General features: G+C 38.6%; 1 protein-coding gene across 4 annotated transcripts in view; it reads right to left on the bottom strand.

The window, feature by feature from the left end:
• ATP11C (ATPase phospholipid transporting 11C) overlaps nucleotides 1–15737 on the bottom strand; it is a 207992-nt gene that overhangs the window by 101639 nt on the left and 90616 nt on the right. For 2 of the 4 annotated variants that reach the window (XM_003272596.4, XM_030807338.1), the window contains exon 1: nucleotides 4554–4688. The exons of the other annotated variants lie outside the window; for them this stretch is intronic. In XM_003272596.4, coding sequence (XP_003272644.2) covers nucleotides 4554–4589 — 36 coding nt within the window. In that variant the 5' untranslated portion in view covers nucleotides 4590–4688. Of the gene's footprint in view, nucleotides 1–4553; nucleotides 4689–15737 lie in introns of those variants that run through there. 4 annotated transcript variants of the gene reach the window in all.

Here is a 15737-nt window from a genome sequence, read left to right on the forward strand (position 1 = left end):
TTTGGGACAGTCTCCTTGTATGGTACTATATTACCATATCTGAGACTACCACATATTTAAGTCAAAGGATGTATGATAGAAACAAATATCCATTTATATATTCCCATTATTTTTTAGAAATATAATTCCCCAACCTAAAATGTTTTAATATATGTAGTCACAAAGATTTTCCTTCCTTTCAATGATCTATTTAAAGGTCAAAGGTATAAATCTCACCCTCAAAGTAATCATTTTAAGCAAGACTTAGAACTTGTAGTCTTCCAATTATCTACAATGTCTGAATGTACTCCAGTCTGAATTTGTGCATCTTATGTAGATGGTATGTGGAAAATTATTCCTTCGTTTAAAAATTAAAAATCACCCCAAAGTATACATAAAACCTCTTTGCCTTGAGTTTTCATTTAAGCTTATGATATTGCCTTCAAAATTTGTAAGGAATCATGCAAAAAGTAACTGGGACAAACTGAAGTAGAAGAGATTCAGGCTGTATATAACTCTGGAAAGCTACTCTGGAGTGTGCTAAGGGAATTTGTGGGATCCCTGGAGACCTGGAAAAAGTCAGTTAAGTATCTATGCTGGATAACTTAGTTATTTATCTGCCCGCCCAAAGACAAGGCATTAGAACAACTGATTGTCCAAGGTCTTTCGCATGCTAAGAGTAAATGATTCATAGGTAAATTTTCACACAGTTCCTGGAAACCAGTAAACAGTATCTTTACCAAGTGGTAGCTTTGATTTAGGGGCTTACTTCTCTGTTTGCAACTGTAATATACAGGTTTTGACACAGCTTACTGATAAGAGCACCAAATTTTCCATAATATCCATTTTGTAAAACTTAAAAGTGAAAGTGTGTGCACCTGCCAGATGTATAGTTTATCTGGCTTCACCCCAGCTCCCACCTTCTGTTGCAGGTTAAGGCCTCTCTGTGGTCTCAGCAACAGACCTAACTCTTATAATGTACCAATTTGAATTAGAGAAAATGCCAGTCCACGTATACATTGCAATTTGCAACCTTTAATTTAATATTCATATGGCTGTTTAGTTTTTCACACAAGGAAGAAGTGGCTGCAGAGTAAATGAGGCAGGGTTACCTTTTATACAAGTTCTTAGTTAATTCTACAAGTGGAAAGGGGCAAGAGGCAAAGGAGGTAGAGAATCACTGAAGTAGGATATGTCGTGTGCTGTCCATATAGATTTTTCCCCTGAATTACAGCAACCACTGATTAACTTAAAACAAAAATGGACTAGTGCTTTCCCAATTCTGAATTGTCTTCTACATTCCATGCCAAAGAACAAAAGGAAAAAGCACAATACAATTTTTTTAGGCACACTGATATTTTTATTAATTCCCTACATTTGAATAACATTTCCAGTTTTACTAAGAGCTTTCCTCATACATTATCTCTCTGATCTTTTTTGAATAAGGCCTAAGTGGCCTCTATCTCCATTAAATTGGAGAAAACGGATTGAAATTACTATGCAGGTTTGGGGTTTTGTGTGTACAGATCCCGGCAGTGATTGCTGTTAGATGACGAAACAGAAGCCTGAAAGAAGCAGCAGAATGTCCACTTCTGAGCATTTTCCAAAATAGCATTTTACAGTCTCTTTACCCTAAACAGGTTTGGGTTGAGAAGTGCCTAAGACTGGGGGTGGAGTAGTATGAGGTAGGTGACTTTTCCATGCCTGTTTCACCTTAAAAGCTGATGAAACTGCAATGTCTGGTGGGATTTCCTGCAACTGTCTAATAATATTTGGTTCACATAAAAAATAGCAATGCTGAACTCACGTAAATTCACTGTAATTGCCCACCTGCTGCCAATATAGAGTGTTAAAACAGTGGTGTTAGTTCCTGTGATTTTGAATAATGTAGGTGTCTTTGCCAAAGCAGAGAAATGCTAAGTAGAAATCATTTTTAAAATTCCCATTTGGATGGCACGCAGTGTAGTCTGGAGTGGGAGTGTGTGATTCCTGGCACCTCGTAATGAACTGTAATTCATTAGGAGTCCATCCTGTGCTGAACTGCTTCCCATTCAATTGTCCTTAAGAACAGCATTTCTTAAAACTTGAAATATGCTGGTACCGACTCTATTTTAATGACACACCACACTATATAATAAAGTATGGCAAATATTTAAAAATATGTTTACAATATATGAATTAACAGAGAAAGCAATGTAAATTTCTCAAGATAAAAATCAACCTTTTGTACTCCTAATTTATACCTCCATAGTATAAACTGAATACTGTAAAAAAAAAAAAAGCAAGTAATTTATACCCCAAAATGGCCTCTCAATAAAAAACCTAACACAGTAATTATTTAACTGGCACCATCTTAAAATCCTATGTCTTTGCTAGTCATAAAAAAAATGAAAAGCCATTGGAAACAAAATTTGTTCCTTGGTTGCCTCCAGACCTGACTAGATAAGAACTGAAGAAAAACAGAGACCTCAATACAAGACTGTTACTATAAAAGCTGGCACAGGATCTGAAATAAAGCCTACCTATATATCCTTTCCAGGTGCTGGCAGACTTATATTTATGAGTTAGCCATAGATCTTTGACTCTTTATCCTGGTCACACAGTGGATTTAAACACAATACTCATGCCTGGTTCTTTTATTTAATATTTAATTTTTCTGGAAGCTCCCCAGGTGACAATTCTAATTTGCGAGCACAGCTAAGAATTACTGCCACAGACTCTTTCAGTGATCGTCCTTAAATAACATCCTACAAGTTTTTAGTATGCCAGCCATAATCTTGCACTATTTCTTTAAATAATTTAAACAATTTGCTTTCCAAAGGTTAAAAATACAAATAACCCTCAAATAGTGTTCTGTTCAACCATTTTAAGCTGCTCGCAAAGTAAGATTCCCCTTCGACAATTTATTTTGCATGTGGTTATCTCCCATCAATTATTCAGATCACTGATAATGAGAATTACAGGCCCTGATACAATGCAAAGCTACTTGGATTATCAGCAAATAATCTTAAAACCGATGTAATCCCTGGCAGTTAGAGCATTACTTTTATTGGTCATCAAACTGCTTTCTGTAAGCTACCACAGCAAATAAAAGTATTTGCTCAAAAATGAACAAAAAAAAAATTCTTACTAAACTCTGAAGACTTGGCAATGATTTTAAATGGTTCTCCACACTCCAGCCCAAAGCTATTTTCTTCTCTGAAGCAGGAATATTTTTGAACAGCATAGTGTCTTAAAAACGCCAAATTCAAAATTGAAAGACAGAGCATTTCATCAAAATTTCATATGTCTACTAAAATGCTCCCAGAAGTCAGCATTTCCATACTAGGGCTGAAAGGGTGGGGGTATGGGGAGGAGATCACTACAGTGCCAGGAAACATTTCCAGTGTATTAAGCTTCTTGGTTAAAATAACTACAATGTATTCGGTGGTTAAATTGCTGAGGTTTCCAAGCCCACTCCATTATAACAAGCAAAGATGAATAAACTTAATGTGTAATTTACAATCATAACTCTAAAATGATCCTTAAAATTGCACTTTTCAGATTTTGCTTTTACTGCTACTTCTTAAGTGATTAAGCTGTCTCTCCTTTTGCCAAAGGAAGTGAAGCAAGACTGATGGGGCATTTGTGTTGTTCTGCCTTTAAAGCTTAATTACAGTCATATTAACTGAAATTCTCAAACACTTGACCAAAGGACAAATGAATACACAAAGTTTATCCCTAAACACAAAGATTTCTCTAATTAGGCATTACCCAATGGCTTCACATTTAATTGAATAAAAACTACTACAGGAAATGGATATTAAGCCTCACACAAACACCTAAATCAGCAAGCACAACGCTTAATAAAAAGACTGACCATGAGGATTTGGATAAGAACAATGCCTTCTTTGGAAGCTCAGAGTGGACCTTTCATTATCTCAAAGTGATTCACTGAGCAGTTTAATTTCACCAGGGACAATCAATTCTAAGAATTCCCAATCTGATCCCCCTTCCCCCACCATGCCCTTACTCCAAGAACTTCAGAGCTACAGAAATTGTGGCTCGAAAGACAGAAATGCAGCTTCATTAAAGGATTGCTAATAGAAAGTTGATGGATCAAAAATACTGTAAACATTCTTGATTCAAGATTCTAACAGGAATTTTATCTTTTAATGATTCAGGTTCTTCCATTTATAGGAAGTAACCTGCGACTCTCAGTGTTCCTTTGGGGTCTCAGCAACTCAACTTTCCTTATTAAAAGAATCTTTCCTAACCCAAAGCCTGACAATATGCACAAAAATTTAACCAGCAAGTATACAAAGCCTCAGAAGTTCCCTTTCACTTTCACCCTACCCATCTCTACACACAGCCTTTCATTCCAAACACTTAACAAAATTTAAAACTCTAAACTAGGAGATTCTTAACCCTTAAAGATAGGAGCAGTGAGGCTGACAATCCAGCTAACCATTTACGATTACCCTCAGGAAATGGATAAAAATATATATGCAAATAAAAGGCAGAAATAAAGCAGGCCCCAAGATCTCAAAACCCAACCTGGCTGAAAAGAGGAGAAATAAATATAGATTACAAACCTCAGAGGCTGGAGGGAGAGATGGGACCATCTGCATACTGACATGCAGAAATTTGGCAACACAATGGCAGCTAAATCTCAGAGAGAATGCTGCAGATTATCAAGCAACTTGTACCAACCCCTGTGATCCTTGTAAAGTTTCCCAGAACTTGGGAAGTGAGCCAATTATGGCTTGCCTAGTTCCTGTACTTCCATGGGAGGCAGCAAAGGAAGCATCAGAAGACAGTCTATTCCTTAAGAGCTCAAAGCAGTACTCTGGCGGCCTGAGCCCCATTATTGCACCATTTCACATCTTTTTGTTATTCTTCTCCAAAGACCTGATTTGCCTTTGTAACTTCTGTATTTTAAGGTGTTATTATTTTTAAATATCAGTATCTTACACCATACAGTAATTTTTCCTCATCTTGGGAAGTTCTTTTCTAATCCCTGCCTACAATAAATGGACCACAATAAAAAGTGGTGCTAAACAATAAGCTTCAGAGGAAAGCTGAATTGAACTTTTAGTTGTATTTTCAGAGGAAGAGACATAATCTAAGTATTCACTATGACACAGAGTTTCCCCACCCTAAGAGAGTCACTGTAATACTGTAAATTCAAGCTTCAAAAATATATGCAAGAAAGGCCTAAGCAGATGGTTTATGTGGAAAGGTCCCTTAGGGATGGAAGATTTTTCTCACTATTTAGATATCTCAGAGGTAAGAAAGTTGTATCTCAGCAGCCAACAGTAATATCTAGCAATTGCAAGGAAAAAAGCCACTGGATATTAGGGAGAAAAATGCCTTGACCAGTATCATTACCTAGAAGAGATAAATTCTCATCCAAAAATTACTTTCTAGATCACCAGAGAAGAATTTTTATTACAGTGTAAGAAGAGATAAGAAACTCTAGCTAGAGCAAAAGAAAAAATATTGTAAAACTGGTGTCTGACGACCTGAACAAGGTTTTATTTCTTTTTTCAGTGATAGTGTCATTACTATAAAAGTGATGTTTCCTAGAAAGGTCTGCCAGTTCAAATATAAGTTGGAGTGTGTCCAGCAAAACCAATGAATGCATTTTTCCAAGTAAACTGTCAAATACCATACAAAAAGCAAACTGGCTTAAAAACTGCCTGAGCTCTAAGTGTAATTAATTTAAAGAGCACATCCAGGCTATAACTTTTCTTAACATCCCCAACAAAAGAGGTAGATAAAAAGCAAGTTTCCATTGTGGAGCATGGCTTAGTTGAATAAATGAAGAAAGTAAGGGGTTTCGGGGCAGGGGGTGCATTCTTCCTGGACCTGGCACAGTGGCTTGGACCTGTAATCCCAATACTTTGCTTGAGGCCCAGAGTTCCAGACCAGCCCAGTCAAACACAGTGAGACCCCTGTCTCTACAAAAAAAAATTTTTTTTTAATTAGCGGGGCATGCTGGCACACACCTGTAGTCCTCCTAGGGAACCTGAGGCAGGAGGACCACTTAAGCCCAGAAGTTCGAGGTTACAGTGAACTATGATCACCACTGCACTCCAGCCTGGGCAACAAAGTAAAGACCCCAACTCTTTAAAAAAAAAAACAAACATTCTTCCTATAGGGAAGGCTTTCAGGGCAAAATCTGGAGGGGACAGGGGAAGCAAGACAGTTATAACTCTGAGAAATATTATTTACAACTTTTTTTTCTTCAAAATGAGACCTGGAGAAAATAGCTTAGTTGAGCCTCATTTCCTTATCTATAAAATAAGGTCACATAACGTAACAGACTCCTTACAGCAGGATTAACAGAAACACCCAGAAATCACTTTAAATGACTGTAAACTATTCGCAGGAACAAAGGATGAGGTTTGCAGATGTTAACAAACTATAGGAATATTAAAACTCTAGCAACTGGGCCAGCATGGAACTAGGCAATGTCCTCAACATAACCCACATGTAAATGTTTTATTTAAAGCAAGAAAGTTTCTGGCTCTACAGAAGAGGCACGGGAAATTTTGGTGCTACCCCTGCCTAAAGGGGCAGGATGAATTATGGTCCACTAGCACAGAGTGCTTGGTTTTGAAAACACTGTTCTTCAGTGTTCATGAAGAGGACTAGAGTTAGCCAGGGAGGCTGACAAGTGCCATGTTTGATGACAACTGAGGGCCACTCGAGGAGCTTATGGAGGCTGCTGTCCAGAACATATATCATATTTTGGAACTGTTGATCTGACACCCTGACAGTAAAAATAGGAATTCGTTTCTCCCTTTGTGGCAGAGCACACAGGCACTTGGGAACTGCACTGGAATTATTGACACTGTCTCTCCATCATCTCTTCCCTCTCCCCAAAGCTTTGGATTTGAAGCTTCTGTGCACTATAAAGACTGGATGCTGCTATAAATATAACAGATGATCTGATTGTAATTATTCCTAAAACATGCTTAAAAGAGACTATATAAATTAGTAAGACATTTGAAATGTAATGTATAACTTGGATATTGAGGCATAAAAAGAAGAGCACGACAAATATTCAGTAATGCCTTACATATAAATAAAAATTGTTTAGATTGTTAAATTTTAATGTGCCTTTGAGTACTGCCAACTAGGAATGCCACAGTAAGATAAATGGCAAGAATATCAGGATACCACACTCAATGTTTCCCCAGACTGAATTACATGGAACAAGTTAATAATGAGGTTCCTTAGAGAAAGGAGAAGCCCACCCCTCCTCCAGGTTATTCACAATGCATACCCATGTAGTAAAAGCTCCATAAAGTCTTGAAAAAACCTCTTTTAACTCTGTGTAAGTCAGCATTTCCCAAAATTTTTTGACCACAGAACTCTTTTTTTCCCACAAGGAAAATCCAGTGACATCACATTCTGTACAACATGTTTTGGGCAATGCTACTGTAATATACCTCTTACCTCGCAAACATGTCTACATATCTGGGCTACATCTATGCTAGAGTCTACTGGTAGAAAAAACACATGGTATTCACAATCAGCTATACTGGCAAAGCATTCAAGGCTATGAGGTGAGATCACTGTTGTATTTGTGACAATTTCTATCCATGTATGCCAAAAATGGATAAGATTAAGTATTTGGCTATGATCCCAGGTAGGTGTTTTTGCTTCTAAAGCTTAATAAAGACAGGCAAGAAACCAGGAGATCAAGGTCCTAATAGCCTTCTACCATCAATCGGTCTGTACATGTCTTGGGGAAGTCCTGGCATTGGTTTCTTCATGTGTAACTTGGAAGGGACTTGACTAAATAATCTGATCTAAAACGAAGCAGGGGAAAGTGGCAGATTTTCTTTGAGACGGAGTTTCACTCTTGTCACCCAGGCTGGAGTGCAGTGGTGCAATCTCGGCTCACTGCAACCTCCGCCTCCCAGGTTCAAGCAATTCTTCTGCCTCAGCCTCCTGAATAGCTGGGATTACAGGCACCCACCACCAAACCCAGCTAATTTTTGTATTTTTAGTAGAGACGGGTTTTCACCATGTTGGCCAGGCTGGTCTCGAACTACTGACCTCAGGTGATCCACCCGCCTCGGCCTCCCAAAGTGCTGGGATTACAGCCGTGAGCCACCGCACCCAGCTAGTGGGGACGGATTTTCTAGCAATAAAACTTGAAATGTGGCCAGCCGAGTGTGGTGGCTCACGCCTATATTCCTAGCACTTTGGGAAGCCGAGGTGGGTGGATCACTTGAGGTCAGGAGTTTGAGACCAGCCTGGCCAACATGGCAAAACTCTGTCTCTACTAAAAACACAAAAATTAGCCAGGCGTGGTGGTACATACCTGTAATTCCAACTACTCGGGAGGCTGAGGCAGGAGAATCACTTGAGCCCGGGAGGCGGAGGTTGCAGTAAGCTGAGATCACACCACTGCATTCCAGCCTGGGTGACAGAGCGAAACTCCATCTCAAAAAAAAAAAGCTTGAAATGTAGCTTTGGATGTTGCATCATTTGCCACCTATTTCAGCCTAGTCCCCTAAAACAAACAAAAAAAAAAGCATTCAAGGGTGAGGAAGAAATTACTCCGTTTCAGAATAAAGAATAACTTACAAACTAATACACACGAGAAGACAATATATGTGGAATAAAAAATTGCAGGTTTGGGCCGGGCACAGTGGCTCATGCTGTAATCCCAGCACTTTGGGAGGCCGAGGTGGGCAGATCACCTGAGGTCAGGAGTTCGAGACCAGATTGGCCAACATGGCAAAACCCGCCTCTACTAAAAATACAAAAATTAGCCGGGAGTGGTCACAGGTGCCTGTAATCCCAGCTACTAAGGAGGGTGAGGCAGGAGAATCACTTGAACCTGGGAGCCAGAGGTTGCAGTGAGCTGAGATCGCACCATTGCACTCCAGCCTGCATGACAGAATGAGACTCTCTCCAAAACAAAAACAATTTCAGGCTTCAAAGCAGAAAAGGAGGGAAAAATAAATGAAACATCATGAAAAGTCACAAAGACCAGGGAAAGGTTCATGTGCTAATGCCTTTAAAAAAATGTTTAAGTACAAACTGACTAAATAAAACTCCTTCAAGGTGCTAATTTTGGTACACTAGAGGGTACACTGGTTCTTTCAGGCTTTTAAGATGCCCACTTAAAGCACCACAGTAGCAATTTACTTAATGATAATCTTTAAATGTGAAAAAATGAATGCCTTCTCAAATGTGCCTATTACCCTAGGAAACTGTTTACTCCTCTGATAAAACAGAATGAAATCCATTTCCCAGCAACCAAGGTACAAACAACTGCAAGTAAATCAGGTTAGAATTAACTACCATGAGGGCAATATTTAAAATTAATAAACCTCTTAGAATACAAATCTTACCTGTACACAGGATTTCTGCTGTAAAATGAAAACACACACACACACACACACACACACACACACGGGGACGGGGGGAGAGATAAAGCCATTTGAAATAATTTTTATTAGAGTGGATACATTCAAAACGCATGACTTCACAAAAACAAACACCACTCACCCTAAAGGCCAAACCACCCTCAAACCAATTTTCCACAAAACAAATGTTTTTTACCAAATAGGACAAACAGTAGTTAGAAGTTCTATTCAAGTGTATGATTGAAAATAGCAATGGGGTATTTCTAAAGCACACATAGGGGGTATCTAGAACCATTATAAGAATTTACAGCCAACATTAAAAAATGCCTAGGAAGCTTTAAACAGAAAATAATGCTTTCAGCTAAATCATGAAACAACAAGTAGTTGTAGGTTTCTTCATTAGGAAACCTTTGCTCAGTGGAATGCAAGCAGCTTAGTTATGACTAGTACTCAAAAATTAAAAGTTCATAAAGACTCAATTCTCCTGACTGCAATGCATTTCACTCCACTTTGCATTATTATAAAAAGCATATGTGTATGCAACATTTCTAAGCCTATTCTTACTCTACTTTGTAAACTCGGATATGATGTAAAATGTTCTACATGCTGTCAAATAGAAAATAGTTATAGCATTACTTAAGGGAAGAAATATGGCAGAACCCAATGAAATATAGGCAGTCCTCAAATTAATGGTGGACTGATAGTCTGATTACTTCAGATGGACAGGAATCTGAATGATCTTTACATAGTCAGTGTACTTGAGTATTCTATGATGTTCTGCTGACATCTCAGCTTGGTTCCCAGTCACTTACTATAAGCAAATACAACTATTCCCTGCATGCTGAGCACAGCTAAACTAAAACAAAACAAAAACAAAAAGGAGAAGGGTAGAAATACAAATGTGTCAAACCAACAGAAAACTGCCTATGATGAGAACATTCAGCTATAAGACTACATGGGGCTTCCTCATAATTCTCAATGCAACGCTCAAAAGACACCTCCAATAGAAGAGTTGTTAAATGCTTTAACCAACACATATGTTCAGAAGGAAGAAACTTCTTTGGATGTGAGATTAGTCCTTTAGACTGCTTCTTCAATCCTAAAAATAGTATATAAGAGAAAAAGTGGGGTTCTCCTAATAGTTGCAGGTCTATCTCAGAAAGCAATGTACCAGAATGCTGTTGGACTCAAATTTTATGAATTTAGAATCCAATTCTGTCCAATATACCTTTGAGTTTCACTTCTATTTTCATACTGTGAAATAACCATGTAATAAAGTACCAAGGAATGAAATATTCACTGCAAATAAGGGGAAGTTCATTCATGCATTCCAGATGGCGTGAATGAACAGCTTGTAAGAAAAAAAAAAAGAAAATAACAAGTGTTGGCAAGCATGTGGAGAAATTGGAACCCTCATACATTGCTGGTGGGACTGTAAAATGATTCAGCTCCTATGAGAAACAGTTTGGCAGTTCATTAAAAAGTTAAACATAGAATTACCATATGACCCCACAATTCCACTCCTAAGTATAGGCCCAAAAGAATTGAAAACAGGTATTAGAACAAAAACTTGTGCATGCATGTTCATAGCAGAACTATTCAAAAGGTGGAAACAGTCGGGCGCAGTGGCTCATGCCTGTAATCACAGTACTTTGGGAGGCCAAGGTGGGCGGATCACCTGAGGTCAGGAGTTTGAGCCAGCGTGGCCAACATGGTGAAACCCTGTCTCTACTAAAAATACAAAAATTATCCAGGCATAGTGGCAGATGCCTGTAATCCCAGCTACTTGGGAGGCTGAGGCAAGAAAATCGCTTGAACCCAGGAGGCAGAGATTACACTGAGCCAAGATCACACCACTGCACTCCAGCCAGGGCAACACAGCAAGATTCTGTCTCAAAAAAAAAAAAAAAAAAAAAAAGTAGAAACAACCCAAATGTCCATAACTGATGAATGGATAAACAAAATGTGGTATATCCATACAATGAAATATTATTCAGCCATAAAAATGAATGAAGCACTGATATGTTCCACAATGTGAATGAATCTCAAAAACAGTATGCCAAGTGAAAGAAGCCAGACACAAAAGGTCACATAATGCATAATTTCATCATATGAAATATGCAGAATAGGTTAATCCATAAAAACAGAAAGCAGATTGGTAGTTACCAGGTGCTAGGGGCAGGGGAGAATGCAGAGTAACTGTTTAATAAGTATGGAGTTTCCTTTTAAGGAGATAAAAATGTTCTGGAACTAGGTACGAGTTTGTGGTTATAAAAAATATAAATGTACTAAGTTCCAATAAATTGTTCACTTTACAATGGTTAGTTTTATGTTATGTGAATTTCACCTCAATAAAAAAGTAACTCCCTTGCCTAACAGCGGGTCACAAGGTAAATCTGTTAACACAGTTGATGCATCCATTCAACCAATATTTATTGAGCTCCTACTATGTGTACAGCACTAGAGACAGGGTGGTGAATAAAAAAGACACAGTCCCTGCCTTCAAGGAGCTTAGAGTATAGGGAGAGGGAAGACCAGGCATTCATCAAATGCTCATACAAATCAGCTAAGTGCCAAGAATGATGGCTGCACAGTACCCTGAGGGCTAACCTAGCTAGCTAGGACCACACAACCACCATGTGCAACACAAACCTAATCATATTGCTCCTCCAGGCCCCACTTGAATGGTTTCCCATTGATGTTAGAACTGCAAATTAAAATCCTTATTCTGACCTGCAAAGTTTTATACACAGTCTGGTCTCTTCCTATTTCCCCAACTTCATTTGCCCTCGTCTTCTCTTTCTCTATTATAACCCATTGGCCTTTTTTCCATTCCAGGTAAGCCAGAGGACCCTTCTTGTCCCTGAGTATTCCACTGTTTCCCTCGGCATAGAATACTCTTCCCTCTTTACCTACTGATAATAATCCTTCAGATCTCAACAACCATAATTTTATCATTAACCCTTCTCTGGTGACAATCAAAATGAAGACAGAGCAACAACTTGTTCTCCAAAATCTATGTCTGCTACAGGGAATTTACAATGAGCAAAGCAAAGCATAAAGAAAATCTCAATTCAGTTTCTCAAAAAGCCGAAACACCAAGTCTCTTCAAAGTCTTCCCCAAAAGTCTCCTCAAGCATACCTATCAAAATTTACTAAAAGAAATCCTGTGAGAAGTCCTTGACTTTGCAGAAACTGCTTTAAGAAAAACCACCTTCTAATTAGTTTCAGTAAAAACAAGGCAGTGATTATGACAAAAACTTTGTATAGTCTACTACGACACTTTAGTTCATTAAACATAATTTAATGTGACTGGTTGTTGTGATGCCTTGTTAACTGATTTTAAACATACTTCAGACAATTTTCTCCTGAACAGTATTCAGATTCATCATTTCCAGCTGATTAAACAGTTGATTAAAATGATGGTTACAGCTATTTCTATTTTTATAAAAAGTCAGGCTTTAGGCCAGAGATATAATCCCCAATGTAATATTGTTTCTGTGAAGAAAATCAGATTCAATTTACATTATTTTGACTTACAGAAAATTTTCTGTGAACATAACCTGCCATAAAATACAAGGACAATTGTAAAAGGTTTTCAGAAGGGCCTATCACCCAGCACAAGTGTGTACCATGGAACACAGGCTGGGCATAAGGCAAACATTCAAATCAGCCAGTCATGAGCTGTTCTCTTTTTATCTCACTTAATAATCATAAACTGGGGCAGGGTATTTTTCACAGCATTGATTTTTTCTGCAAGCAGAGCAGGGAGAACTATCACTAACCTATATAAAGTCTCATATGAAAAAAAAAAAGACTGAAGGGTGGGAGGGGGGCGAGGGATAAAAGACTACAAATTGGGTTCAGTGTATACTGCTCGGGTGATGGGTGCACCAAAATCTCACAAATCACCTAAAGAACTTACTTATGTAACCAAATACCACTTGTTCCCCAAAAATCTATGGAAATAAAAAAAATTTTTTTAAAGACTCTGCCAAAGCTGTCAAAGGACACTGATGCGATATAACATTATCTTTGCACTTTTTAGAACCTGAAAATTACATTTTAAAGAATAACATCCAATGATTAACAGATATTTATTTATACAGATATCTGACATAACAATTAGTAATGAAGCCCACACAAAGTGTTTACTAATAAATGAGTAAACAACAGCATGTAATCAACGGCACTATTTGTTGGGTCATAGTCTCCACAACACTACTGGGCAATCAACTCCAAACCTAGATACTCTACTACAATTAGACAACAAGACTTGTTTGTTTCAGTAGTTTTCATCCACACACTTGAATTTTTATAAATACAAAATACTAGTTAATGAACTGCGTCTAAACCTTACTAAGACCAAAGAATTGTTTCTACAAAGGGTGAGGTGGAATAGAGAAGAACTGCAGGTTGAAATGATTGGTGGTACAATGGGTTAGAGAAGAAAGCTATTTGTTCAAATGAAACTCCAAATGAGAATATTAAAATTCAACATTCAAGAGCTGCAGGGAGGTAAGGAAAACTCTCCTTTCATTGATGTTCAAAAGACAAGAGAGAGAATTTTCTCCTATCAGCTTTTGCCATCCCTATGCTGAGACTACAGTGAATCTTGTGTAGAAAAACAAGAACACCTAAGTGGTATATTTCAATCACAAAAATTGCCACTTATGAAATTTTCTGGTACCTTATGATGGAAAAGGCAATAAACAATAAGTTTTTAAAACATTATACATACATACACATATATACACACTCCATCTTGCTCTGGAGCTCAGAAACAATGGAACCTAGTAAGGTGATTTTTTTAAGTGATTTCCCTAAGGAAAGTTACTATTTCTTCCTTGTTCCCCTAGCTATGTTCCCGGGACTAGGATCTTACCAGGTTATAACTCAAAGACAGGCCCATTGCTATCTAAGGCTCCACTTATCTTGCCTTGCCTTGCCTTGCCCTGCCCAGAATGCATGAGCAGGTTTTTTTGTTTTGTTTTGCTTTTTTGAGACAGAGTCTCGTTCTGTCGCCCAGGCTGGAATGCAGTGGTGCGATCTCGGCTCACTGCAAGCTCCGCCTTCCGGGCTCACGCCATTCTCCTGCCTCAGCCTCCCAAGTAGCTGGGACTACAGGCACCCGCCACCACACCCACCTAATTTGTTTGTATTTTTAGTAGAGGCAGGGTTTCACCGTGTTAGCCAGGATGGTCTCGATCTCCTGACCTCATGATCCGCCCACCTCGGCCTCCCAAAGTGAGCAGGTTTTAAATTCCATACACGCCCTCCAAGGGTACCAATCTTCCTCCTGCCATGTGCCATAGAGTAACTCTCCCCCTTTTCTTCCACTCTTTCACCTTTTGCCGTTGTGAAAAGTATCAGCTGGGTAGTAGGTGTAGGCTGAGGCGAAGCCCAATCACTTCTCTTCTTTTGCTTGCATTCTACCTCTCACTGACCTCTGAGCTAGGGCTGTATCAGTTCCTGCAATAGGCAAGTTTACAATCTCATAGAGTTGACAGGAAACACAAGTAGGACATAAGTGAAGGAAGTATACAAGTATATTTGCAGCGCACTGCTAAGTAAATACAGAAGAAGAAAGGAGTAAGAGTTGCTTAAACGTAGAGGCTGACTGGGGCTGCGTAGAGTTTGTCTTAAATTTCCAAGAGATTAATGTGTCTGAGCGTTGGGTAATTTTGGCCTCTTGTGATCTAGAATACGATCAAATTAGTTTGAAAATCTTTGTATAATTCGCACGTGCCAGGCTCCAAAGCTAGAGTCTGCATACAATGACAAGAGAATTTTATTTTCAGTTGTATACTGTGCTTGGTTTCAGAGCTACTCTAACAAACTTTACTTTCCCTTGCCATTCTAACTTCATTTTCCACTAGTAGTCTCCAGCAAGAATGCTCTGCTGTCACCAAATTCATCTCCCACCTCATTTTCTCACCAAGTATCTCAGTTTATTCCCAACTGCTGTTCTCTTGGACTGGAATTGTCTGCATGACTCTCCTTGAAAGTAAACTGAAAGTTCAACTAATGCCAAATTCAGCAGCTTAATTAAGAGTCCCTGTAACATATGGAAGGCTGCAGATACATAAAATTGGCAAACCCTTACAAACTGGCTTCCCCTCAAGGTGATCAGCCAGTGATTCTTGAAGCTGTGTCTTATTCTCTTAGGATACAACAGGGCTTCTTCTTCTGCAGTAAGGATAAGTAACACCTAAGTGTCTGTTACGTGCAGATGAAGAATTCTATAGATGGACAGATGGAAAGATGGATGGATGGAAGAATTACGAACAGACATGGCCCACTCATTTGATTAAACAGGCCTAGCCCCAAAATCAGAGTATCATTTAGAGTCATTTGAGATCACCAAGGGTCATCAAGCTATGT

This window comes from Nomascus leucogenys, chromosome X (genome assembly GCF_006542625.1).
Source record: "Nomascus leucogenys isolate Asia chromosome X, Asia_NLE_v1, whole genome shotgun sequence".
In the NCBI taxonomy this organism is placed as follows: domain Eukaryota; kingdom Metazoa; phylum Chordata; class Mammalia; order Primates; family Hylobatidae; genus Nomascus; species Nomascus leucogenys.